This window comes from Camelus dromedarius, chromosome 9, assembly GCF_036321535.1.
Source record: "Camelus dromedarius isolate mCamDro1 chromosome 9, mCamDro1.pat, whole genome shotgun sequence".
Lineage (NCBI taxonomy): Eukaryota > Metazoa > Chordata > Mammalia > Artiodactyla > Camelidae > Camelus > Camelus dromedarius.
Genome location: NC_087444.1, coordinates 63,174,852 through 63,202,617, shown reverse-complemented (window position 1 = coordinate 63,202,617; position 27,766 = coordinate 63,174,852). Strand labels below are relative to the sequence as shown.

Here is a 27,766-nt window from a genome sequence, read left to right as displayed (position 1 = left end):
CAAGTCCACCACTGACCACTGACTAACAGGGGCAGGCAGAACATTCTAAGACTGAGATGGGAAATTCTGTCCTCCCACCCAAGCATCTGAAAAGTCTCCCACCCTTGCAAGCTCCAGACTGCCTCTCCTTTCCTTGTGCCAAAACTCCTGGCTGGGGTAAACAGAACAAGTGGGACAGACTACTAATCAAGTGTTAGGGTCACTGTGAGGACAGACTCCATCTACCAAGCGCTACTTATGTGCCAGGCAATGCCCATCTCACGGCTGATTCAGAGCATGCAATGTGCCCTCCAAGCGGAAGGCAGGAAGCACCCTGTATACCTCATGACCAAGTGTTTTCCACTCACCGTGGTACCTCATCACCAACCAGGTTTAAAAAAAAAAAAAAAAGTTAGTTTTTAATGAAATTTTCACTATTTTAAAATTCTTCTCAACTAGGATAAGTAGGAAAATCAATATTACCAAGCACAGCTATCCTAAAAATATACCAGGGATTTATGCCAGATAGAAAAAAAAAAAAAAAAAAAAAAAGAACTCTGCTCCACTCTAATTAAAAATACAAAAGATTATAAATCAAACAACATTTTTTTGGATCTGTCTACTACAGCAAAGGAAACAAAATCAAAATAAACAAATGAGACCTAATTAAACTAAAAAGGTTTTGCACGGCAAAGGAAACCATCAACATAATGAAAAGACAACTCAATAGGAAGAAAAATTTGCAAATGATATGACTAATAAGGGGTTAATATCCAAAATACATAAATAGCACACACAACTCAATATCAAAAAAAAACAAAAACCCTGTTAAAAAATAGGCAGAAGACTTAAATAGACATTTTTCAAAGACTTTCCGATGGCCAACAGGCATATGAAAAGATGCTCAACATCGCTATCCACAGAGAAATACAAATCAAAACCACAGTGAGATATCACCTCACTTCTGTCAGAAGTGCTATCATCAAAGAGACCACAAATAACAAATGTGGGCAAGGATGGAGAGAAAAGGGAACCCTTATACACTGCTGGTGGGAATGTAAATTGGTGCAGCCACTGTGCGAAACAGTATGGAAGTTCCTCAAAAAACTAAAAATAAAACTAACATATGATCCAACAATCCAGTTCCAGCGATCTGGTTTTTTTCCAGAAAAAAACCCCCAAAAAACCCCTCTAATTCAAAAAGACACACAAGAGGGTAGGAGAGTATAGTTCAGTGGTACAGTGCATGCTTAGCATGTACAAAGTCCTGGGTTCAATCCCTGGTACCTCCACCAAAAACAGTAACTAAGTAAACCTAATTACCTCTCCCCCCAAATAAAAATTAATTAATTACTTAATCAATCAATTAACAAAAAGAAAAAATACATGCACCCCAATGTTCACAGCAGCATTATTTACAATAGCCAAGATATGGAAGCAACCTAGGTGTCCATCAACAGATAAATGCATAAAGAAGATATAAAATGGAATGGAATTAACTTAGCCATAAAAATGAATGAAATTTTGCCTTCTGCAACAACATGGATGGACTTGGAGGGTATTATGCATACAGAAATAAGTCAGACAGAGAAAGACAAATATTGTATGTTGTCACATATACAGAATCTAAAAAATAAAACAAATGAATGAACACAACAAAAGAGAAACAGACTCACAGATATAGAAAACAAACTAGTGGTCACCAGTGGGGAGAGAGAAGCGGGGAGGGGCAAGAGAGGGGTAAAGATTAAGGGGTATAAACTATTATGTGTAAAATAAATCAGCTGTAAAGATATATTATACAGCACAGGGAATATAGCCAATATTTCATAACAACTTTAAATGGGGTATAATATATAAAAATTTTGGATCACTATGTTGTACACCTGAAACTACTATAATATTGTAAATCAACTATACGTAAATAAAACTTTTCTAAATTAAAAAAATACAAAAGATTAAAGCATCATCAATTGCTAATTATCCTGGCTTAAAGTTACGCATTAAAGGAAGCAGCAGCTTCTCTAGAGACATCATCGTTTTCTTTTTTAGATCCCAAAGTCTGAAATATATGACATGCCTTGTGCCACAGGTGATGTCTCCACCAGGTCAGTCTCCCGGGAATTTTGGAAGTCGGCCTCCCTGGTACCTTCCTGATCATCCTCACTGTCGCCTTGCTCATCCTCAGAAGACGAAGACTTTTCATCTGAGGAGCTGGCAAAGATGGCTTTGAATAAGTCCATGGATGGGCGGCTGCCTTCTCCTTCAGTCTGTGAATCCACGCCTTTGTTTACCACCTGTATTAACAGTGAAATAAGAGTCAGGAGTGAAGAAGCAAGGGTGAAAGGAGCCAAATGTTCTAGAACATGGCACGCACACAGACACGCGTGCACATGTACTTATGTGTATGCTCATGTACATGGGTCTCCCCCCCTACACACTGCCTCACTAAACACTGATCACTAGCATGGCATTTGATTTTGTGGCATTTCTGATTCAACAACTGTAGACCGTGCTGACTCTTAGAAGGGGCTGAGTTGACACAACATTGTAAAATGACTATAACTCAATAAAAAAAAAAAGAAAAAGAAGAAGAAGGAGCTGAAGCCTCTCATGGAGGTAGGTCATTAATCCAGAAAAATGCAGTAGGGACTAGCACAGAGCTTCTGTCCTGTTTTCAGAAGCCTGTCTGATGATAACATCATTATCAAACAGCTAAAAACCAAAGACGAGGTGAAAATCTTCCAGGGAAGTCACGTCATTACAAGGCGAGGAACAACAGTGAGAATGACTGTACGTTTCTCATCAGGAACCATGAGGCCATAAGGAAGCGGCACAACATTGTTGAAGAACTAAAAAACTGGCCCAGAATTCTAAACCCAGCAAAAACATCCTTCAGGGATGAAGATGAAATACAAGACATGCTCAGATGAAGGAAAATTGTGAGACTTCTTTGTTAAAACTGCTCTAAAAGAGAGTGCTACAGGAAGTTCCTCAGACAGAAGGAAATGACAGGAGAGGGAAACGTGGGACTTCAGGAGTGACAGTAGAAATGGTCAAAATAGGGGGAGGGCATATAGCTCAAGTGGCAGAGCACATGCTTAGCAGGTACAAGGTCCTGGGTTCAATCCCCAATACCGCCTCTAAAAATAAATAAAGAGACCTAATTACCTCCCCCACCAAAAAAAATTTAAAAAATAAAGAAATGGTCAAAAGAACAATAGAAATGGTATATATCCAAGCAAGTCAAACAGAGTATTATCTCCTCATCAGTTCTCTAAAATATGTGTAACAATTGAAAGCCAAAAAAAAAAAAAAAACCAATTGAAAGCAAAAATTAAAATACTGTCTGATGAGGTTTTCAGTGTACATATATATGTGACATATAAGACAACAACATACAGCAGGCAGAGTAAAGGGATGGTGAAGACTGTACATTCCACCTGAAGTGGTAAAATATCAATTCTAAACATACGGTGAAAGGGTTAAGTATGTGTACTGTAATCCCCAGAGCAATCACTAAAAATACAGAGTAAAAAATGTAATCGATAAATTAAAATGGAATACTAAAAATTATTCAAGTAATACAAAAGAAGGTGGGAAAGGAGAAAGAGGGGAACAAAAAAGAGAGGGGACAGAAAACATAATAAAACTGTAGACCAAAATCCAAATATATCAACAAATTACATTAAATGCAACAGTCAAAACACACAAATTAGAACACACAGATTATGTTTTTCATATTGCCTTCATATTCCTTTCACACTTAACCGCAAAGCTGAAGAGTTGTGACATGGTATGGTGCACAAAGCCTAAAATATTTAATATCTGGCCTCTCACAGGAAAAGTCTGCTGACCGCTGCTACTGAATTACAACAAAGCATCGCCACAGAGAAAGGCAAAGGCTACAGTCAGCCTGGCAAAGAGAATCTGAAAGCCCCCAGTACCTTATCTGGGAGGGATTCCGTCACGTGCTCTTCCTCTTCGTTTACTGATGGACCGGACTCTTGTTTAGGCGGACCAACTTTTGATCTAGCCAAACTTAAAAATTCACTAATGGAATCTTCCTTCTTTTCTTGTTTAGATGTATCCCACCTGGATGGTTTTCTTGACTCTGAAAGGTAAAGACATTGACCTACCATCAGAATTAGGAAGCAAAAGGCAAGCTCTGCATTTGGCTCTTTAATTCATTCCAAGAACGTCAGCGAACCTCCTATGGGCCAGGCACTGTGCAAGGTGTTGGGAATGCGGCAGATGCTAAAACAGAATTCCAACCCCTAAAAGTGTACCTGTGGACCATTTCAGCATGAGCTCATGTATTCACATGAACAGTTCTCTGAAAGGAGGGGAAGTACACACTACTTGTACCCTTAGGACTAGATGATCCTTTACTTCGGTCTTCCCGACAGGTGAGGGGTTGAGACCACGGTCACCACTCAGACCTGGGGAAGCCCTACTCACTGTCGGAACCTTGGCGCTGAGGAACTTTTTCACTTGATGCTTGAGCTGCAGGTGAGGAAGCTGTCTCTGGGATCGTCAGAAAGTTGAAGACAGAGTATTTGTCACGTTTCACTCTCGGTAAGCCAACTAAAGTTGAACTAGGGGTAGAAGAGAAAACAAACACATAATTTTTTTTTCATGCAACTATTTATTTCTGATGACAAGACTCCCATCTAAAGTTTTTCTCTTGCCTGATCATTTCACCTGTGGCTGAAGAGTTTTAGAGAAACTTCTGCTCTTGTTAAGGAAATAAGAATCCAAATTCAGTGACTGAAAACAAATACATAATTTTAATAACTGTAAGGATAAAATCCAGTTCCTATAAAGCTGTCCATCTCCTATTTTTCACCAGTAGCTCTTCTACTTGGCCAAAAAGGTCCCTTAAAATATTTTTGCTTCTCTAAGGAAAAAAAAAAAAGTTTTTGCTTCTCAAATCAATTTAAGAATTTGGAATGTCTGACTTCAGGAGCCATGAGTTTTTTCTGATGATAGGAAGAGCTAGAATGTAACTCTGAAAATGGATTTTCCTGTGAAGGAAAAGTTCCACTGCTAAAAATATACCTCAATTTTCTGACAAAGTCTCTGATTCAACTGTGTATGCTTTCTTGCAGTATTTATAATCCAATAAGGAGGGGTTGAACTCGTATAAAGCATCAGAAAACATAAATCTCACTTTAAATTTAGACTCTATGTGCATCATTAAAAAGGTGGCAAATTAGACAGGCATTGAGTTTTTGTAACTTGACATATCTGAGTTTCATTATCTTCAATACGGAATGAAGTATGCAACTGGGTGTCTGGTTATTTTTTTTTTTTAGTAATAAATTAATAGAAGTTAAAGCTGCCAAGTTTGCTGCTGTGAGCATTTACAAGTAAGTTCGTCAAGAAAAAGGGAATTTAAATGAGTATGTACAGGGAAAGTTGGCTTTAATATGGGGAAAGGAGTACTGATATAACGGCAGGTTTATCCAACTTACTCTGGATAAGGGTCAGGGACATTAAACCTCTTACACAGAAGCTTGTCAGGGTGCCACTCAAACGTGTCTCGGGTAAGCTTCCCAAACATCTTCATCTTCACAGCAGACTGCTTGTCATTGACATCATTCTGGGGAAAGACAGGATCTGATTCATCAAGTGGCCACACAACTGATCTGTCTACTTTTCCATTTAGAAGTTTTCACACCATCTTCCAATATGTCAAAACAGTTAATCCTACATTTTTGCTGAAGTACACCGCAAGCGAAAAGCATAGGGCCATCTCTTATTCTACAGTGCCATGTATATTCTGATCTTTTCGCTGAGGGACTTAACGTATGTGGCTATACGGTATTTTAATTCTAAAATTCACCATGGAGAGAAGGGTGGCCACAGACCTCTTGGTCCCGAGGGACTTCCACCTGCTCTGAATCGTCTTCCTCCTTGGCGTGAGTGAACCTGGAGGACAAGGTCGAATGGGAAGACGCGTACAGCACGGCTGCCCGGGCAAACTCATCCCGCTCGCGGCCTCGCTCCCACTCTGTCATACTGGGATCCAGACAACGTTCCAGAGCATCTATGACAGAGAGCAAGAAACTGCTTCACTCCTAGGAAGAACAGGGAACTTAAAGGAGACCATCTAGTGGGCACCACTGTATCCCTGCAGATTTCACCAGGGGAAACACAAATCCTTATCCCATTCTTTTTATAAAGCTTATTATTTTTTCCGAAGGAGGTAATGGGGATTGAATCCAGGACCTCGTGCATGCTAAGCATGTGCTCTACCCCTGAGCTCTACCCCCACCCCCCCTTACCCTGGTTTTGAAGAGCACAGTGGGGAGGTACCTTGGCAGGTAATATTGCTCTCTCCCTCAAAACGATGCTTTTATTGAATTCTGTCTACTGCACATAACAAAGAAAAATATTGGGGCACTAATGCTTGCTTACACCTTCAAAGCAAGTAATTTCATCCCAGACAGTGAAAATTGATCCCAACTATATTCCTAAGCTTGAACAGAAAACACTCCTTTCTCTCTCTTTTTCAAATTTAACAAGTAAACATTAGGGGTGCGGATTGTTAGTAAAAAGTTAAGGCACAGTATATAAAGATCTGCTTTTGAAAATAGACCCCTCTAATTGGCTGACAAGCTCTCACAAGGAGTACGGTGCATAAGAGCAATCTCTTGCCTCAATCTGGCCATGTTTACTTCATAGATCACAGAGCAACTTTTTCCTCATGTAAGGTTCAACAGCCAACTATCTTTGTAAGTCAAATTTTAGACTGTGATTTAGAGCTAGATGGTTAGGCTCTTAAGGTGGAGTGGGAAATGGCCTTGTTCTCTTGACTTGAAATGCAACCTTTACACAGAAGTCAAGCATTTGCAAACAGTAAATGGTCTGTAATCTAGCATTAGCCGCTGCCAAGGCACGTTCTCTACTTAAACAGCTATCTCTGGGGCCTGAGATACAGAGAAACACAAGCTAATTGTTCTTGCTTTTCTACAGTCAAGAGCCAGGGCCTGAAATCTTTACACTGTTCACAGCAGGACAGAGTGAAACTGCCAGAGCAGGACACCTTAATTCTAACTCCAGGTCTAGGGCCAGAACAGCAAGAACACTTCCCCAGTGAGATGTGGGAGGCCCAGGACTAGCACCCACCTCTCTGACCCTGTTTCATATTTACTAAAAAGGCTTCATATCGTTTTTGCTTTTCTGGATCTTTTGCAAAAGGTTTGAAGTCGCTGGCTCTTGTGGCGGCCGTCCCAGCACTCAACACCATGTGCCAAGAGCGGTGTCCGACGTCCGGAGGGGAGGGCTGAGGTCTGCTGCTCGAGGCACTCTGGGCCAGACTCCTGGCCTTCAGTTGAGCTGCTTTGAGCTCAGTTGCCTGCTTCATTTCTTTGAGTCTCTCTTTATCTTTTTGGGATAGAAATTCTAACACTGAAGTAGTTGCACCTAAATAAAACCAGTAACAGGAAGAGATGAAAAGGATCATAAGACAGCTGTATTTACATTTCTCTCTACACACATTTTCAGTGTCATAAATGTATGTCATCGGAGGTGTTCACATTTGGTGTTTCATCTGTACTCATATTATCCCTGTGAACTAGACAGTAACAAAATAATGACTCCCCTGTTTCGCAGTAGGCAAAAATGGAGGTTAATCCGTGGATGTTTATCAGGCCAGTGAGTGGTCCTAAAATAAGGAACCTGACATTGTGGACTCCAGACCTCCAGTCTGCGGCAGCCACCACGTCCACAGTCCCGCCCAGGACCCGCCCTGGTTCCAAGCACGGCTACACATCACTCACTCACTCGTGTCCCAGATGCTCACTGAGCACCCACTCTGCCAGGCCTGGGCCTAAGAGAACAACACAGATGAGGTCCTGCTCTCACTAGTAAGGGAGACGGACATTAAAGAAACCAAAAATCAACACCAGAGGACTGCCAAAAAAAAAAAAAATCACACGTTCCCAGGCTGTGCAGGAAAAGTGAATGTACACATGGCCTTGGTCTTCACCTCATTCCTGGATAATTATTGAAAGTCTGAAAACTGCTGCACTCAAGACAGGGGTTATAATTTTAATGACACAATTCAAACTGATGGTGGGAAAGCAAGTCTGAAGTAAAGGATTCATACACTGTTGAGTATGCCATTCACAACAAACAATTTTATTCCCACAGTTTGGGAATATAAAACTATGTAAACAATTTCAATGGGAAAACGACTTTCCATTTTGATTTGGATAACTCAGAGTATTATAAATGCGATGATTTTAATCTTTTCCATGACACGTACCTTGAGTAGGTGTTTCTCCGAGCAACTCTCCCCGCTTGGAGGCATTCAGTTGGTGCCTACTATGTGTCCCGTGGTCATGCACTGGCTTTCCAGCTGACTCTGATAATACCTGAAGTAAGTGGGAGTTCTCAGAGGTTGCAGCCACCACAGGTCTGAAATAATGCACTGGTCGATAGTCTCTTGGCAGTTCGGGTGGTGGATAAATCTTGAACAAAACAAAACAAAACTCAGAAAATGCAGGCTGCAAGGGGATCATGTTTGACTTAACCAAGAAAACCCATTACCTCTGAGCATTGTTAACCCCACCTTTTCTCAGGCTAACACTCAGCAGGTAGGCAGCACTGGGAACAGTCTGCCCAGGTGCCCAGGCAACATCCTTTCTGGATCTGGGGACAATCACCAGAACTGCACTGTTCTCATAGCCAGACCCTTTAAATAGCACCCCTAGCCACTCCACATCGAGATGCTTATATGCATGTCTTATATGAGAAGAACAATAATAACGATTATAGTTAATACTGCTGGCCCACTGTGAGTCAGAAAATTTAGAAAACTGTAATTCAAGGCTTAGGAAAAAAAATAATAACTTTAAATAAGTTACTTTTAAATTCAGAGTTCTTTTTCTGGTTATGTTTCAGTTCCAATTTGGAGTTTCAGGACTTACTTTTTGATTCAAGGTATTTTTAATTCACAAGTTGACTGAACTGGGTAGGGAGGGTATAGCTCAAGTGGCAGAGCACATGCTTAGCATGCGTGAGGTCCTGGGTTCAATCCCCAGTATCCCCATTAAAAATAAGTAAATAAACCTAATTATCTACCCCCCTCAGAAAAAAACAGCAATGACAAAAGCTGACTCAACTGAAATTGAAATATATTTGGGAAATTCAGGCATTAATCATGGCAGAACAGGTAAGCTAAAGAAGTATCAGATACTTTAAAATTACTGCTGTAAATGGTCTCCCTTGCTCTTGGTCTAACAAACACATTTATGGATAGTCCTATTTAAGCCATTTTCTGGATTTTTCAGCTACCTAAAATTCTGAGCCCTGTAACCAGTGAAGCACTGAATGCTCTCCAGCGGTGGTTCAGCCCCAGCTGCAGGCTGGGTTCACCTGAGGGGCTTAGCAATACTAATGCCTGTGTCTCACCCCACAAAAGGGTCAGCTGTGGTTGGAGTTTTCCAAGCTTTCCAGGTGGCTGTGCAGCCTGGGGTGAGCATCTGGTACAATGACAGCCCGTGAGAGAGTGCTATTACCATTGCTAGGATATCTCTCTCCTTTTTTCTTTTTATCATCTTGGCCCTACTCCAGCGAGGAGCACCTCAGGACCCGCCAGCACCCATCTCTCCATTATGGCACTCTGCCTGCGACAGTGGGCGGTCGGTCTGTCTGGCACCCTCCCTAAACAGGAGCTTCTTGGGGGGCCAAGTCTTAGTCCTATTTATCCTTGAACCCTAAGTTGAATGAGTACTTAACTATGTTTATGCTCCCTTTTCATGCATGTAAAAAAAGTCACATTCTCCTTTGACATTACAGGACATTTCTGGTAATAATAACTGCATACTATGTGCCCTGCGCTGTTCTGAATATATGCCCCTCGCTGTTACAACACATTAACCATCATGACTAAACAAAGAGGTACTTAACAAATGTTTGCTGGGTGGAAAACAAAAAGCCCATTAAAGCATGGAATAATCTAAAAAAACGACGTCAACAAACGGCCAGCTGCCCCTCCTGAACTACCATACTGACCCGTGAGCACGTGGCTGTGATGATATGAAAGAGCACCTCCTGGCCTCGGCTGTGAGCACGCTCACGGAAACAGGACTATCCGGAGAGGCATGCAGAGGTGTGTGGAGCTCTTCCCAAGACCTGACCCGCATGCTCCCGGCTTCTCTCTGTTGCTATGCACAGGAGCCCAGGGAACCTTGCCTACAGCAGTTAATGTGCTCCACAGCGTTCAGGAGGAGTCAGGATGGGGGGCTGTTACAGCTCTTTGGAATTTCCTGCTTTTCTTTAAGTTAAACTGTCCCTGGGATTATATCAACTCCACTCCCCCACCAGCTTCTAATGTAATTCTTTTTTTTTTAAAGTTTTGTGTGTGTGTGTTGTGAGGGAGGTAATTAGATTTACTTATTTATTTTTGAAGGCGGTACCGGGGGATTGAACCTAGGGCCTTGTGCATGCAAAGCATGCCCTCTACCACTTGAGCTACACCCTCCCCGCTAGTGTAATTCTTTCTTATTGGAAATAACTATTCACTTAAAGTTCAGATTTAAAAGATCAGCAGTTAGATGTTTTGGGACACAGTATGGCTACTGACTGACATTTCCAATGCAGAATGTTTTCCTGGACAATCACCAGTAACCAGGCTATTGTTTTTTAAAAACAGAATTTGCTTCTCTTTTCAATTATTAACACAATAACTTAGGTTACACAGCAGCAAATATTTAAAGTACTAAACCAGTTTAAAAAAAAGTCTTACTTTCTTAGAAGATAAAGGTTTAGAAGCCAAGGAAAATCCATCCAAAATTCTGCCAACATAGCGAAGATCTTTCTCTGTTTCTACAAAATTATGTATTTTGATTAATTCCAGAAGCACAGAAGATTAGCATAGGACAAAAGACCTCAGTTTTTTATCTCCAAGACCACAAACACTACATATCATACGTGTTATCAGTAAAAGGGAGGAAAGAATGGCACATAAAGCCCTCACACCTCTGCTGACTCAGTGACTGGCGGCCCAGCCCACACCGCCCTCAGATGATTAGGCAATTGAGGTAACTATGGCACCTCAGCATCATTATTTAAAAGAAGTACGTCTGGTCCCAAGCTAAGGGGCACCAAAGAATAGACTCTGTGGAGTAAAAGATCTCAAGAAAAACCATCAAACAAGAAGTATGAATAAAAATTAAAATAATGGATTAGTGGATTTTTAATCTATATCCATATTTTTATCCATAAGTTCTTCCAGAAACCAGTCCTTTCAGTAAAATACTCCTTTTTCTCAAAAAAAAAATATATATATACATGTGTATGGATATGAATAAAATAGTATAGAGAAAAATAAAAATAATGGTGAGACCCACAAGCAAAATCACTACAAAATATAGCCAAGGACCACCCATGCCCACACTCCTATCATTCTCACATTCAAGGCAGTCTGACAGTAATTCCACTTACCCAAAACATAGTAACCTACACATAAAGGATGCAAAGGTTTATGCTTATAAAATGATTACCATTTTATAAAGGATGTTAATGGTCTCGTGAAAAATGAAATAATGGTGAAAGACTCATTTCTAAAACTAGGTGAAGAACCATGAGGAGACCACCTCCCAATTTCCTTAGCAACCATCTAAATAAGGCATAAAAGCCAACACAACCAGGTCAGCCTGTAACAGAACCTCAGGACAGATTAAAAGGTGCTTTTTGTCTTTTTCTCAAGTGAAATTCTAACAGGAGATAAAGATCACTAATTCAGGGTATGGAATGACCAATGCCCTCTGACTTGCAGCCGGCGATGGTCTATTGGTCATGGAGACAACCTCTTTGATTCTCAAGGATTTTTCTACACGTGACTGATATGTCAAAAATCCATATGCATGAACTGCATTTTCTGTAGCCGAAAGCCCCTTCTACATGACCACCGGCACTTACACAAGCTGGGTGTTGAACCCTGAAGTGGTCAAGGCAGCACCAAGGTTTTCAGCCGCTTATGATGCAACACTGCCCTATAACTACCCTTCCCTGTAAACTCATTCTTTGTACTTCAACTGATGTAGAACTTTTGTACCAGCTTCTGGAAGTCCCTAAAATTCTGTAGGGTAATTCAGGATTACATTTTACATTCTTGGAACTTTGTACTATTTTAAAACCCAGCAATTTACGTTTATGAATTCGTTCTGAAGAAATAAACAAATGTCTATAAAGAAAGAGCCATTGTCAAATGTCTATAAAGAGAAAGAGTAACACAGCCCTACTAATCATGAAAAGAAAAAAAAAAGAACAGTTTAAAAATCAGCCATGGAGAGTGGCTAAATATAGATTCACTCGGGGAAAAACCATAAGGTCAAAACTATAGATGTTGTGACCCTAAGGGTAGGAGAGGGGACCGCGGCAGAGAGGAGATAAGGGGAGGTTCGGGAGCTCATAAGGAGGAACTGGTTTAGGCTTGATGTGGGGAGGGGTGGAAATGGCCCAGCCAGGACAAAGGTGTTGTGTAGAGGGAAAGCCAAAGACTTGGCTCAGAAGGCAGATTTAAACATGCATATCTATTACAGAGTTAATAATTATTATATGATTAACATAGTATATTAATATTAGTAATACAGTATATGTGTTTAATATGTTGATATAGTTGATATAATTAATAACTAGCATATGTTAACATAAGCTACAACATTAACTGATTAGTAGATTATAACATGAATAAAATATCATATATCTTCTCTTAAGTTATAAAAACAACACACAGTCTTAGTAGAAAAATCTGAAATTTTAGGTGTGCAAAAGAAAGAAAATAAAAGTAGCCTAATTCCTACCTGGAGGTAACACCTAATAACTTCCGGGTGCACACCCAGCCAGCATCTTGTATAAAACCCTGGGTTCTTTTCGTGGCAATGACGACAGAGGCCCCTCATGCTTGCAGGGCGCTTGCTGGGTGCCAGGCACATTCTAAGCCATTTATGCACGTTAACTCTCCGGGGTTAGATATGCCACTGCCGTGCCCACCTGCTGAGGCACACAGAGCTGAAGCAGCCTGCCCAGGGTCACAGCTGATAAAGGGGCAGAGCCAGCACGGGAGGCCAGGCAGCCCGTCCTCAGACTTTGCGTTCACAACCATGAAGCAAACTACCTCTAAAGATTGTTTTTGCACCTGCTTTTTTCTCTTCTAGAAATGTAAAGCCAGCACTACTGGGGGGAGCGACATTTAGATTATTCAGATTATTTCAACATGTTATGTTTTAGGTATAATTTGTAAGAGTATAGGTCGAACTTGATCTGACTACAGCTAAAAATGCCTGAATAGATTGTTTTATCTTGACTCTCACCTCCCCACTTTATTTAAGTGGTTGTTTTAGTAGGCGCCACTTATTCAGTCTTTGGGACAGGTACTATGCCTGTGATGCCCTTTAATCCTCACAATGACCCCTAGAGTGGATTTTATCCTCACTTTACAAATGATGCCCAGGGAGGTTACAAACCTTGCCCACAGTCACCCAGCTGGGTAGCAGAGAGCTGGGATTAAAATCCAAGTCTGACTGAATCCAAATCATATGCCATTAATATCTACTGACTCCTCCCTACACCTTTTCTGGAAAGAAAAACTGAAATACTACTTAGAACCCTAGGATCTGAATCACTATAGACTCTGACTTGAAATTCAAGGTGCATTAAGATGTCCATCTCCAGGCTCAACAAGAGCTCCTCAAGAGCCAGGTACTCAAGGGAGGAGATTGGCTGGGCACCAGTTCCATCTTGCTGCAGGCTCTCTGTACCCACCACCCGGTCCCCACACCTGGCTTCCTGACCTGCTGCTTGAGTCAGCTTCCTTTGGCCATCTGCCCAGTTCCTTGAGCTGGGAGTGCTTCCCTCTGACCTGCAGCATAAGCAATCACCTGATATCCCGACACTTGGTCCCCACCGTCAGTTGCGGATCTACAGAATTACCTTTCTGACTTTTATACTGCCTGGGTGCTGTCCAGCCATAGAGTCCATCTCCAGGCTCCTCGTCCTTCAAAACGGTGTCATACTTGGATAGAGTTTCTGTGGCATAGATATCATCATCTTCCTCTTCCAGGGCACCTACACCAAAAGCCTTCCAAGACAAGATTTCACACTCAGCATAACAGGTTTTAGCGTACGTCTGCGTTAAAGCACACGGCTACTACAAGGATGTGACTGATCCCACCACGTTAGCACTTCACCATCACCAAGAGAGAAGCGAATGGGAGCCCCAGATTAATACATGGATCCAAGTCATTTGGAAAACAGTGACCAGAAGTGAACGGCATGCCTCCAGCGCTGGAGCTGTCCTCTAGGCTCAGACGCAGCCACGGGGCTGTGTCCTAGTGCAGGAAGAGGACTGGAGAGCGCACCCAAGCAGCACTGCAGAGGGAGAAATGGGGCCTCCACCGGGAGAAAGGCAGAATGTTTGATCAGTGTGTGTGGGCTACTCTAACAGCTGCTATCAGAACTCCTAATCTTTGTGGGAAATGGCCAAGAACAAGTATCATTTTTTTTGTTAAAAGGACGGGGGGTAAAAAATGTATAGGAAAGAAAAGGTAATTATGAAATGATAAAATAACCATTTTCTAAATGAATTTTAAGAAAGAACCTCTGACTCAATTTGAGAGGACAATCAGGAAAAGCTCTACATCTCCTCAAAGGTGAAAAGCAAGTCTCCTAGTAAAACACACTCCCAGGTCCTGACTTAGGACTTACAGGGCTAGGAAACAGTCGGAGAGGTAGTAAAACTTGGACCTGAGCTTGGCAGACTGTAATTCAACTACTAACTAAATCAAAGAGGTAAGTGTGGTTTTCTGCTCAGCCCCACAGGGGTGTGCTCCTGGGAACAGACAAACTCCAACCAGAACACTAGGTCACAGGGTCTCAGGAGCACATATTCAAATCAGGAAGGTGTGCTCTACATGCCTTTGGACAAGCACCTAAGGAAAATACAATCACTTTAAGGTCTTCATTTAGTCAACGAATAATGAGTGCCTACTATGGAGCAAACATAACATGGCAAGAATTCTCATTTGTTGATGTTTCCATGTTCTTAAAACAGAAATGGTTTTACCTGGCCTGAAATTCCCAATTTTCTTCCTTTATTCACTCCAATATCTCCAAGAAGGTTGTTGGCTCCCTCGGGTCCCCCACTGAATAGATTAAAATGTTCTCCCGAAGTTCCAAACAGTGCTTGGTGGGGATCCAGGCCCTTGTAAGCCAGTCCATGTACATTATCTTTAGGTGTGAAATCCACGGGTGTGACGTCTTTGGGTGCAAAGGTCACATTTTCTGGCAAGTAGTCATCATCTTCCTCCTATTTCCAATGTTTAAAAAGTGGAATGAAGGTGAGTCACTGCCTGGCATAAAGCTTATAAAATACTATTTTCAAATGCAGTGATTAATTCCAAACAGGACAATTATCAAACTTTCATTTCTGCTGTTACAAAAGACTAAATCAAGTCCCTGAACAAATGGTACCGACACAAACAACTCCATTTGAAGAATCTGAATAGACTTGGGGCATCTATGGGGCTGGCATGTTGCTGAATACATTATCTGACAGAATGAGGGTAATTTTAGGGTACGGGCATTTCCCTACAAGGGGATCTGACTGATTTCTAAAATTGTTTCTGACCCTAAAATTTCACATTCATAAAGTAACAGATGCCACTGTACCAAACTAAAGGTCAGACATCCCACATAATACCTCAGATCCTTCAGAGCCTCCAGGGGGTAATGCACAGCCGTAGATTTTTACTCCAGGATCTATAAAAAGAGATTCCAAATACATTAGTCAGGGGGGACTAACAATATAGAAACCTGACTCACTGACACACTTCAGAGGTAGATGGCTGAGCTCGTAAAAGGTGTTCACTGATCACTCGGGGACCAGCCCCAGCCCCACTCACACTCTGGCAATAATGCACACAGTGAGTAACCACCACTGCCCAGAATCATGGGGAATCTAAAAGTACTCCTGCCTCCAAGAGTTCACAGTCTGCCTGGGGAGACCAAAGGCCAGGAATAAAGAAAATAATCATGTTAAGTTATAACACAATTTTGGCAAGGGCAGGAAACTAGACCTTTCACATGCTCGTGGTGGGAATGTAAACCAGTACAATTCTTCCAGAAAGTTATTGTGCATTACACACACACACACACACACACAAAACTTAAACTATGTGCATACTGCTTGACCCAGCAATTTTATTTCCAGAAACATGTAACCATTAAAAAGTATGCTATAAAAAAAAAAAAGTATGCTGTGGACAATCCCACTCCTGGGTATATATCCAGAAAACATGAAAACTCTAATTCTAAAAGATACATGCACCCAATGTTCACAGCAGCACTCTTTACAATAGCCAAGACTTGGAAGCAACCTAAGTGTCCATCAACAGATGAATGAGTAAAGATGTGGTGTGTATGTATATATATATACACACACACAAAGAAATGTTACTTGGCCATAAAGAAGAATGAAACATTGGCATTTGTAGCAACATGGATGGACCTAGTGATAATCATACTAAGTGAAGTAAGTCAGAGAAAGACAAATATCATATGATATCACTTATATGTAAAAATCTTTAAAAAATGATATAAATAAACTTATTTATAAAACAGAAACAGATACAGACATAGAAAACACACTTATGGTTACCAAAGGAGAAACGGGGGAGAGGGAAGAATTAGGAGCTTGGGATTAACAGACACACACAACTATATATAAAATAGATAAACAACAAGGACCTACTATATAGCACAGGGAACTATATTCAATATCTTGTAATTATCTATAATGGAAAAGAATACACACACACACATATCTGAATCACTTTGCCATACACCTGAAACTAATACATTGTAAGTCAACTATACTTCAATAAAAAACAGATTAATAATAAATACATAAAGTATGCTGTAGAATTCATGACAATCAATACACATACCAGGTTTCTGTCGGCGTGGTCTTCTCTTTACTCGAGGGCCAATTCCTTGTCCTTCCTTCCAACCCATTTTTCTTAGCAATTCAAAACCAACAGAGAATCTAGGATATCAAAGTACTGAAAATGAACTTCTTTTTAAAATGCTAGAGAACAGTAGGAAATAACCAACTCACACAGCTGTTGCGCCTGAGCCCTTTCCCCGATCTGTGCCAGAACTGCACGGCCCTGCTATTCCCGCCCCAGCTGATGGGACTTGGGGTACACGTCTGACCTGGGGAAGTCGACCAGATGCCCCTTCCCCCAGGCCTTTGGGATGGGCACATAGGTCATCTAGATGGTCCCCGTCAAGCAGGTGACCTGGGAAAGCATGACAGTATGAGGCTGCTACATCAGGCCACATGCCCTGGAGCAGAACAAGGAGGTATGCAGAAAGAAAGGGTCGAAGGAGGGCGACAGGAGACAGTCCTTAAGGTCTGAGAGGCAGGAGGCAGGAGGGAAGCCACCCCAGTTCCTAATGGCTCTCCAGCCTCTATGAGCCCAGTAGCCTAACCAGTGGCTGGAGCTCCAGAACACTCCATGTAGTAACAGTGTGAGGTCCTTTCGGCAAAACCCTCTTGTGCACTCCAGCCAGGCTAAGAAGGCTTCCCTACCTGTAACCAAACTATCCCTAAGTAAGATCATCATACATATGCAAGGCAGTAATGCCAAGACCGGAAAAGTCAGAGTTAAATTCTTCTTACTTTGCTGGTGTTATGAGGTCATCCAGCAGAGTGGCTCCAGGAATAGGGGCAGTAGCAGCTGCTAACTGTCTGGCCTTTTCTCGTATTCTGTCTTTGGTTTTAGAAGCAAAATCATCTGTGGTAACAATCGCTTTAGGTGCTATCCCAAATTCACTAAGATCCTTAAAAAAATTCAAACAGTATTACTTACGGTATTCAGAAAGTCATTAAACATGATGTATCACATAGCTTTGTTTCTTAAAAAAAAAAATACAGTTAAAACTATGAAATTGAGTTAGGGGTCAACAGAGCAGCTGATTTACACGTTGACTTTGGATAAGCTAAGGCCAGTGTCCGAGGACAGAGGCATGACAGCGGCCAGTGAATCTACACAGGCCCTGACAAGCTAGGAAGACAGGAAGGGCTGTGTTCTTCATTCTTCTTGGGCAGTATCTCAAAGGTCAGTGTGAAGAGGTCACATCTTAGAGTTATAGCCTGCAAGCATTTGTGAGCACCTACATGCCAGGCCTGGAGTTAAGTGCTTCTGCATTTACTGGAGCATTACCGTCCACTCCCTGTCCAACAACCACTGCCCCTTCCTCTTTCCCCACAGAGCCCAGATGTTATCCGGCATAGGTCTTGCTCTGAGCCACCATGCACTCCAGGAATGGTGTCCGTGGGCTGTGTGTGTTCGGGCAGGGATGAGGTTAGGGAGTAGGGGTTCATGTCTTATCCAAGCCAGTCATTCTGATCCCATTTCCCTCCCCAGGGACTGCTTTAACAATGGGCATGTAAAACAGTGCCCTGGGGCAGATGTGAGGGAAAATGCATCATTGGATTTATATGAATAGTTTCTTTGCTCTCAAAAAAAGATTCCAGGAAAAAAGTCCTCCTTCCCTTGGATAATATCCCAGATGTACCACCTGGAGCTACTGCAGCCACCTTGCACCTATGAGAAGAGCTCGTGTAAGAACAAGCTAATATGCAGAAGATGACTGAGAATCTGGGGCCTCGCTGACATCTAGACTTCTTGTTCCATGAGATATGTTTCCTTACAGATTATGCTAGTCACCCAGGAAGGGGACCTCCCCTTGCCTCTTACCTGCAGCCTAAAGCATGCCCATATAAGTATTTTACTTCATCTTTATCACAAAGGAACCCATGACTAGGTTCTAAGGTAACAGAGGTTTAATTTTACAACAAAACGGAGCCCACCCTGCAGACTGGTAGGACCACTTTAGAACCCCTCACCACTCCCAGGTACCCCTAAGAAGTTGGTGGTCAAGGTCACCTTAACAAGGTGACCAGATGCCTGCACAGGGCTTCTTTCATTCCTTTCTCTAGTCTAGTCACCCACTGTCCCTTTAACTGCAGTGCATGTAAAAGTCACTGTGGAAAGCTGTGGACTCAGCTCTGCGGACACTACACTTTCAGGGCAATTGGGGCTTTTTCAAGTAAACCTGCCTGTACATGACTTTCCCCTTATACTGCTGGCTTTAGAAGCTGGCACCAGCATGAGGCCTTACGCCAACGAACAAGAATTCATGGATGTAGAGGCACTGTGAGGTATAAGTACTGAAAGGATAATCTTACAAAGAAGAAATCATACACTGAACTTTCTGGGGAAAGAGACAGCACTACAACCACCAACTGCCCACATCCCACCGGTAAACTGGCAGTTGAAGTTCTGCACACCCACCTCTTCATCCATAAAATCTTCAGGACCAAGAACAGATCTGTCTGCTCTGTTCTGTCGTGAAGACACGAAGGAAGAGGGTGTCCATCCTTGAAAGAAAAGAGTTTAGAACATTATAATCCTAGATAGTATTTTGGTTTATAACCAAATAATGAAATAACACATACGGACTTGAAACCTCCAATAACCACAATCTCTTAGCTACTTCCCATCTCACTGCACACAATGACATAACTGTTCCACATAAACCTTTTATTAATCCTCATCTCTCCTATTGTCAGCACTTATTGGCTACAGTGAGGTTTCCCCATAAGAATTTGCAACCAAGAAAAATCAAATTATACATTGAAAATTAAACTCTGAAAGGAACACAAGCAGATCTGAGCAGAAAGAGGCAAGGTCCCCTTAAAAGGTAGGACCACTCAGACCACAGGAAGAGCTATATACACTAACACACTAACGTATCAAAGAAACACTACCTCATGGTGTTAGTCAGCTAGGAAAGAATTCAACCTGGCTGGTCTAAGAGCAGGCCTTGGCCATACCAGGCCCCCAATCCCATCAAACACCCAAGTCCCATAACAAGCACCCCTGTCCCCCATCCACAGTTATCAAGCATATGATGTGCTTATACGGGAAAGATGCACTTGGAGGTGAAATGTATCTGTTACCTTCTAAGACAAACTTTCTTTTAGTTTTCTCTAAGAGTGACACACCTCCTTTCTGACTTCCCATAAGAGTCTTGGGGAGCTGAGGAGTATGGGGCGGGCCTATTTTTGGTAGGTGGGTGGAGGAGGTTTCTGGGCCAACCTGGGAGAAACCCCAGGAGAGTGAAGATCAACTCTCCCAGGCAATACCCTGGGCCCAGCACCTTCCTCTACTTTGGATTTCCATAGTCTTCGCCCTGTGTCTGCACTGTCCTTGAATCTGTCACTGTCAGGTAAGGAGATGATCCAGTGTGTTACCGTATCACAGTCTACCGGTGATGACTGATCATTTGAGCTAATCTTACTTTTAAATTATAATATACAGCACAGCCATAATTATAACAATCAGCAACGTATTCATGTACTTCTTTCTTTACAAACTCTACTGCCATTTTTAAAGTTTTAATAAGTGTGCTACTTAAAAGTGCCTTAATTATCTTGTTTTGCTTTTCTTAATAATAAGGCTGAATATTCCACATAGCATTTCTATCTGCTCTGGAGTAAAGTGTTCAAATACTTTGATCATTTTCTTATTGTACTGATCTTTATACCTTGTGTATATTGAACTTTAACCATCTTATTTACCCAAACTATTTTCCTTAAATGGCATTTTTTCTCCTTTTCTTGCATTGTTTTCATCTTTATTTTACTATTGTTATTATATATGAGTTGTTTTTTTTTTAATATATAGGAAAGATCTGGCCTATCTTGTTCTTAATAATTGCTACATGAGTTAATCAGTTCATCTTCCACTCATATCTGCAATACATAAGCCATTTTCTTCCAGTTTCTTTACTTAAAACATTTATAAAAATATACATAACTTTAAACAACACAGAAGTTATTATATTGCGTAATGGGGAGATTTTGATTTTCCTCCAGGTCGAGAACGTGTACAGACAAGTGATGCTGTGGTCCCTGATATCGGGGAGAGAGCAGCTCTGACCCTCAGTGTCCTCATCTACAAAACAGCTGTCACTCCCAGTCACTGAGTAGTGTGAGATGACGATTACCTGAGTAAATTGGTGTGAGAGCACTTCATGCTTGGCAAGATACAATATAAAACGGAAGTCACTATCACCATATAATCATCTGGTTAGGATGTATCTTTTTTTTTTTTTTTTTTAAGTGAAAGAAACTCTTTCACCTTCAAGTCATAATCAAAGAAAACACACTCTGGAAAGAGTCCAAACATTCAAAGAACACAAAAGACTACAGTGTGAGGACTAAAATGTTCAAAGACATTTTTTAAAAAGGGAGAGGTGGGGGAGAGGAGCAAAAATCTTATGAGACTTCAACCATTTGCCTGAGCCATAAAGTAGCTTTACGTAGGAAAATCCTACCTTCTTTTGAGCCAACAGTGTTGAAGTAACCAGCAGAGAAACCTCCACTAAAGGCTCCATGAAACCGTTTATACCTTCCTTTTTCATCTCTGACGGTCTGATCTTGAAGAGGAATTGGTTTCTTTGGTCTCTCACCTAAAAAAGAATATTTTGAATGAGAGAGAAGAGAATGGTGAGTTAGAAAGAATTTAGGGAAAAGATCATTTCTTAAACATAGCTTGTTCACTTCTTCTAACTTCAAGTATAACAATTTTGTTTTTATTGTTCTTTTGGAGGGGGGAGGTAATTAGGTTTGTTTATGTATTTTTAATGTATTTTTTAATTAATATTTTATTTTTTAATGGAGGTACTGGGGATTGAACCCAGGACCTTGTGCGTGCTAAGCACACACTCTACAGCTGAGCTATACCCTCCCCCTCAAATACAACAACTTTAATTTGCTATTCCTAGCCCTTAACTGCTTATATAATTCAGAACACCATATTTTATCAAGCTTCTTTATAGTTCTAAGACACTTATAGATTATCTCTTATTTATGTTAGAAATATGTTTTAGCATAAATGGCCTGCCTTTCCCACTAAGTTCCATTATGAAAACTGAATTACATTGGGGGGAGGGTTCAAACAGACAGAGGTGAAATCTGCTGGCAGTAAAGAAGGTAAGTTGCTGGGGTGGCACATGGCATCCAGAGGTTTTCAATATCTCTTCTAGAACTTCATAGCATCCCCAACTCCAGAATTTTTCCATTGGTACTATCCAATTTCCCCAAATCTTAAGAGTGTTCTTATTTCTGGGACTCTCCTGATTCCACAGTTACTGTTCTTTAAACTTACTCCTTTTCCTCTCCTGCTGAAAAGGGCTGGGTTGCAACATCACACAAGTGAAAAGGAACTCAAAACATCTTAGCCTCACCTAAAAATTCCTTAGGTTTAAAGTTTCAGGTACCATGAAACAAATTACTGCCTCATTTTATCAACTCCAATTCAAAATTCTGAATCTACTTAAAATTAAAAGTAACCATCAAGTTATTTTCAAATATTCAATACTGAAAGCAAGTTCCACATTGTGCTGTACACCAGAAATTGACACATTGTAACTGAATGTACTTCAATTAAAAACAAAAAAGAAAGAATGTTAGTTCCACAACAGTTAAGCACGTGGGGTTGAGAGACACAGCATTCTGCATTTTAAAGCCAAATCCACCTTTACTAGCATCAGGGCTTTGGTCATCATAACTTCTCTGTTCCTCAATTTCCTCTTCTGCAAAATGGGGATGACACTAACAGTAATATCTATTTCATAGAGCTGTTATGCAAATTGGATCAGATAATGCCTGGAAAGTGCTTAGCAAGAAGAGGGATACACAATAAATACCCTTCAAGTACTAGCTGTTGTTGTTGTTATTATTATTATTATTACCATTACTATTACTATTACTATTATTATTACATACAGTAGGTAAGATGTGTCCTAAAGCCCATATATATCTGTCGCTTCAATAAATAAGCCAGTTACTACTTCTGGATGATGAAAAAAAAGTAAAGAAACTTCTAGCCTCATAGTCCTAAATTTTTACTTGTAGCTTATGGAGTCTTTGGGTCATTTTTAGAATATAACCCACAGCAGGGCAGTCAAGAGCTTAGGTTCTGAAGACAGGAGATCTGGGTTCAAATCCCCCTACCCTACTACTTGCTAGCTTTTTGATCTTGGACAAGTTACTTGATCTCTCTAAGCCTCAGCCTCTACAACTGTAAAATCAGGGTAATACGGGACCCACCTTGTAGGATGGTGCTGAGGATTAAAAACCACATGCAGAGAGTTGAGCACAGTGCCTGGCCAGAGCAAAGCTCAGTTAATATCAGCTACAGTTTCATTTTACTCTAAGGAACTGAATTACAACTTGGGTCCCACAATCCAAGATTTTCACCATTTCTTAAAAATGCAGAACACACACTCCACTCCTGCATGTGCACCTGGCCTGACTCATGGCTGAGGTGGGGTTACCTCAATCTCAACCTCAGCACTGTTGACACTTTGTGCTGGCTAATTCTTAGTTGTGGGGGACTGTCTTGTACACCATACGATGCTTAGCAGCACCCCCAGCCTGGAACACTAGATGCAATAACATCCTTCTCCCAAAAAAGCATGACAACCAAAAATGTCTCTATACATTGCCAAATGTCGGGGGGGGGGGGGCAGCAAAATCATCCCTGGTTGAGAACCACCAGGCTGAGGTGACAGAGGATAGTTCCTGCCAATGCTAGGTTCTGCTCTTGCTCTGTTCTCCAGATGCCCCTGATCTGGAAGCAAGATCTGCAGACAACTAAGTACAACCTGACAGCAGATGATGAGGGCCACTCAGGGTGGCTGGCTAGGTCCCACAGGCCTCCTGAAGAGGAGGGGCCACCTCTAATCACAGCACAGGAAAACTCCAGGGAGGAGGTGACATTTCAGCCTGGCCCTGTTATAATTATTGTTACTAATAACAGCTAATCCTTTCCTTTCACACCTGTTGTCTCATTTGTCATACTCTGATAAGGATGCTCTGATTAAGTAACTGCCCTAAGGTCCACACCTAATAAGCAGAAGTCAGATCTCAACTCTGCCCCTAAGCCAAGAATGCAACTCATTCTGTCCTCAACTTGTTCCCCACCAAAAGTTTACTGAGGGCCTTACTGTGGAAGCAGCCCTGTTCTAGACACTGGGTGTGGAAAAGTAAACACAACTCCATCACTGCCCCAGGGCGCTCAGAGCCCAGAAGAGGAGACCTGCATGTACAGGAATTCTTCTGACAATGTGCAAGAACCACAACACCAGAGTCACCCGAGGCATGAGCAGAATTTGACAGCTGCAGATAGAGACACAATTCCCCACAGAGGCGTTAACTCCATCAGTAAACAGGAGGTCTAAAAGGGTAGGTCAGATGTTTTGAGAAAGTAGTCTAGTCTGACTGACAGAAAATGGAACGGGAGGGGCAGATAGTGTAGAGGGCCTTGAACGTGGTACTGCGGGGGTCTGTGGTATGTCCTGTGGGGGAAGGGAGCCACAGACAGCTTTATATGGGAGAATCACAGCAACAAGGAAGAGGAAAATGGACCAAAATTAATCTGAGGGCAGGATGAACTGAAGATGAGGAGAGTTCTACAGCCAAGTGAACTTGTCTAAGGAAAGAGTAAATACACACTGTTGTCCCTTCCTTCCAGGCTGGAGGGCCTCTGTGTCTACGTGTGACAGTTCGGCCACTGTCTCTTAACCAATAAACCATTCTGTGAGAGCCAGCAACTTTAATTAAGTAATGGAGTCTCTCCTCTACCAGTGTTTGTCTAACCTGTCACTAAAACTTCAAAGCAGGAAGTAAAGGTGGTTATTGGTCTAGTATGTTATATTGTAAAATGTAGTCAGAGTGCATTTAAACTTCAAAGGGCTTAGGAAACAACCAATCAATCCTCAAAAACTCCTAGTACTGAGAAGTTAAAGGACAATTTTAGGCCAGGAGGAAAAAAAAAGTCCCTTCCTTCCACTTCAAAAGTCTGGCTAGACCATTAGGCTTTGTTTTAGGTTTTGTACACCATCAAAACAGGAAGAATTTGCTCTACACTGGAATTTGACACAACATTGTAAAATGATTATAAATCAATAAAAAAAATGTTAAAAATTTTAAAATTTTTTTTAAAAAAACAGGAAGAATTAGAAAAATACAGGTCAAATAGTTGATGAATTACAGTATGTCACTTCACAAGGAAACAATCTCCAGACCAGAAATATAGGAATGACACAAACTCCTGCCTAACATGGCTGTCATACTCTCCACCCATGCATGTTTAACCCTGTCCTCTTCCTGCATACCTAAATTCTAACCAGTTTAAGGGATCCCATCCTGCTTTCTTAGGTTTCCCTGTTAGCTTGAGTAGGTTATTTCCTGTCTACATCACACACTTTATCACTTGTGAACCTTGTAATTTTGTTCTCAACTAGATTTGAAACTCCTTAAATTAAGGATCCTTGTCAACAAATTTCTTGAGATCATGGGGTGACGTGTTTGCCAATAAAGTGAACGTGATCTTATTGCATTAAAGAAATACAGTCTAAAATGATGGACGTATCAGTGATGGCTCTGCTCTACCCACACTCTGGTCCCATACTTGGAGAAAGGCTTTGACAAATTAGGGTTGAGGGGACTCTAAACTGAAAGAGAACTGAGGATGTTGAGTGCAGTACAGAGATGTCTTAGAGGAAATGCAAGGGGTGTTGTTTTATTTGGTTTTGTTTTAAGGGTGTTTTTAAACACATAAGCAGCTTTCAGGAGACAAGCATTTCTCTGTCTTTTGTAACCAGAGGGCAGAAACAAGGGCAGCATCTTGCAGAAGCTTCTAATGATTAGACCTGTTTGCAGGGAATAAAAGGTAATCAGCAATGTCCCAGAAATACAACTACACTGACATGATGGGGAAAGGGGAGAGTCTGCAAAAACTCCTAGCTCACCGTATTTCCTCTGCCTTTCCTGCAGGGCTAGCAGTGCCATCAGTCTTTACTGGCCAGTCAATCCATACTTCACTGAACAAATCAAGTCGTTAAGTGGATAAGATCAGAAACATGCCCTCACCCCTACATTCACCTTGCCCTCACCCCTACATTCCACCAGCAAGTCCGGTCAGCTCTGCTTTCAAACTACATCTCAACCCAGAGTACTACCGTCCATCGCCACGGCCAACACTCCAGTGCAAGTCACCATCATTGCCAGGCCTCTTTGTGCTAATCTCCCTACTTCACTCTTGCCCACCCCTAACCTGCCTACCCTCAAAATCGAGGTCATAATCTTTAACACATACATCCCTCCCTGTGTAAACTGCCCCGTCCCCACGACTTTTCTACACTTAGTATAAAATACAAACTCCCTGACCACACCAAGTGAGATCCAACCCTCTGATACCATCTTCTACCAGCCGCCCCCTGGTGCTGTTTGCTCCACCCACATCAGGCCTGCTTGTCCCTCAATTTGCCAAAACAGCTCCGACTTTAGAGCCTTTGCACTTGTTCGCTCTGCCCAAATTGTTCGTCCCCCAGATCTTCATACGGTAGGTTCCTTCTTTGTTTCAAGTCTGAGCTCAAATGTACTCTCCTAAGAAAGACACTGCCTGCCCACCACCCCCGCGTCCCGCTCTCACACGTCTGTCATCTTTCTATTTCCCATCCCGCCGGGCCTCCCATCCGTCCCTCCAAAACGTGAGCACCGGGAAAGCACAGCGCCCGCCGCTCCGGTCGCTGTACGCAGGGCCCGCAGCAGAAGAGACTTTTCCCCAGGCTAGACAAGGTATGGAACAGGATTGTGCGTTTCTGCCCAAATTTTAGACCCCCTGGCCTGTTTTCCACAGACCCCGGCGTCCAATCTGGCCCGCACCTTCTTCCAGGGGCTCCAGGCCTGTCCCATAGCTGACCAAATCCTCATCGCCGTCGCTGTCCAGCGCCGCCATCCTGCTCCCTTCCGGGCCCCGCCCCCTCGCTACGGAGGCCTCAGCGGGCCAAATCTCTTTCGCTCTTTCTTCTCCGCGAACCGAAGACGCTCTAAGCGTGAGATTTCGGAACACGCTCACCTAGCCCGGCAAGCCTCTCGCCTCGGTTCTGCGCCTGGAGGTTCTCAAACTCGTCTTATGGAAGGCGAACCTGGGCAGGAGCGCGCGCGCGCGCATACACACGCGCCCGCGCACACACACACACACTCTGTATATATCACCCTTAGGTTTACATAAGCGGAGTCCCCTTCCAGGCCTCTGAAAGGATTATTCACAGACACGAGAACCCTGATGGCCATGGTGAAGGCAGCTTGGGACAACACTTGATCAAGGAGAAAAATAAAGGAAGAAGAGATTAAAAGAAAAGGAGGGGAGAAAGGGGTTGGGGGAGGGAGAGGAAAACAGGAATACAGAGAAAAACGGAAAGAAAATTGGAAAGAGAAAGAAAAAGAGAAAAAGCAAGCAGAAAAGCAAAAAGTGAAGTGAGGTGGGGTTAGTGACGCTGAGGGCCGCCTTACTGAACCTAAAGAAACAAACTTCTGTCAAATGGGGCGCCGTTATCCTACCCCAAACCTCCTTCTTAGAGAAGAGAGAAATGAAACTCAGCTAGTAAGAGGTAAGGCTGAAATGAAAACCAGACCCTAAGCCCAGGTTTTCAAAACGTGAGTTAAAAGTCTGCGTGAGGATGTTGTTAAAACGGCCCTCTTACCCATCCCCCAGGCCTCCTGAATCAGAATCAAGCACACTCTGGCCTCAGGGCCTTTGCATTGACTGCTCCCTCTGCTTGAAATGTTTCTCTCCCACACACCCCCCCCCCTCCCAGATACCACGCGCTTGACTCATTGCCTCACCTC

At 42.2% G+C, this 27,766-nt stretch overlaps 1 protein-coding gene across 2 annotated transcripts in view; it reads right to left on the bottom strand.

The window, feature by feature from the left end:
• GPATCH1 (G-patch domain containing 1) overlaps positions 1 to 26,915 on the bottom strand; it is a 33,056-nt gene extending 6,141 nt beyond the window's left edge. The window contains exons 1-16 of one of the 2 annotated variants that reach the window (XM_031458570.2): positions 26,801 to 26,915; positions 21,403 to 21,537; positions 19,356 to 19,441; positions 17,678 to 17,838; positions 16,941 to 17,038; positions 15,692 to 15,753; positions 15,059 to 15,301; positions 13,927 to 14,074; positions 10,739 to 10,818; positions 8,255 to 8,459; positions 7,114 to 7,410; positions 5,853 to 6,031; positions 5,457 to 5,584; positions 4,441 to 4,577; positions 3,927 to 4,093; positions 2,060 to 2,276 (exon numbers count right to left, since the gene is read on the bottom strand). In XM_031458570.2, the coding sequence (XP_031314430.1) occupies positions 2,060 to 2,276; positions 3,927 to 4,093; positions 4,441 to 4,577; positions 5,457 to 5,584; positions 5,853 to 6,031; positions 7,114 to 7,410; positions 8,255 to 8,459; positions 10,739 to 10,818; positions 13,927 to 14,074; positions 15,059 to 15,301; positions 15,692 to 15,753; positions 16,941 to 17,038; positions 17,678 to 17,838; positions 19,356 to 19,441; positions 21,403 to 21,537; positions 26,801 to 26,873 (2,416 nt within the window). In that variant the 5' untranslated portion in view covers positions 26,874 to 26,915. The remainder of the gene's footprint in view (positions 1 to 2,059; positions 2,277 to 3,926; positions 4,094 to 4,440; positions 4,578 to 5,456; positions 5,585 to 5,852; positions 6,032 to 7,113; positions 7,411 to 8,254; positions 8,460 to 10,738; positions 10,819 to 13,926; positions 14,075 to 15,058; positions 15,302 to 15,691; positions 15,754 to 16,940; positions 17,039 to 17,677; positions 17,839 to 19,355; positions 19,442 to 21,402; positions 21,538 to 26,800) is intronic. The other variant, XM_010989113.3, reaches the window with a different exon arrangement.
• Positions 26,916 to 27,766: the final 851 nt, after the last annotated feature.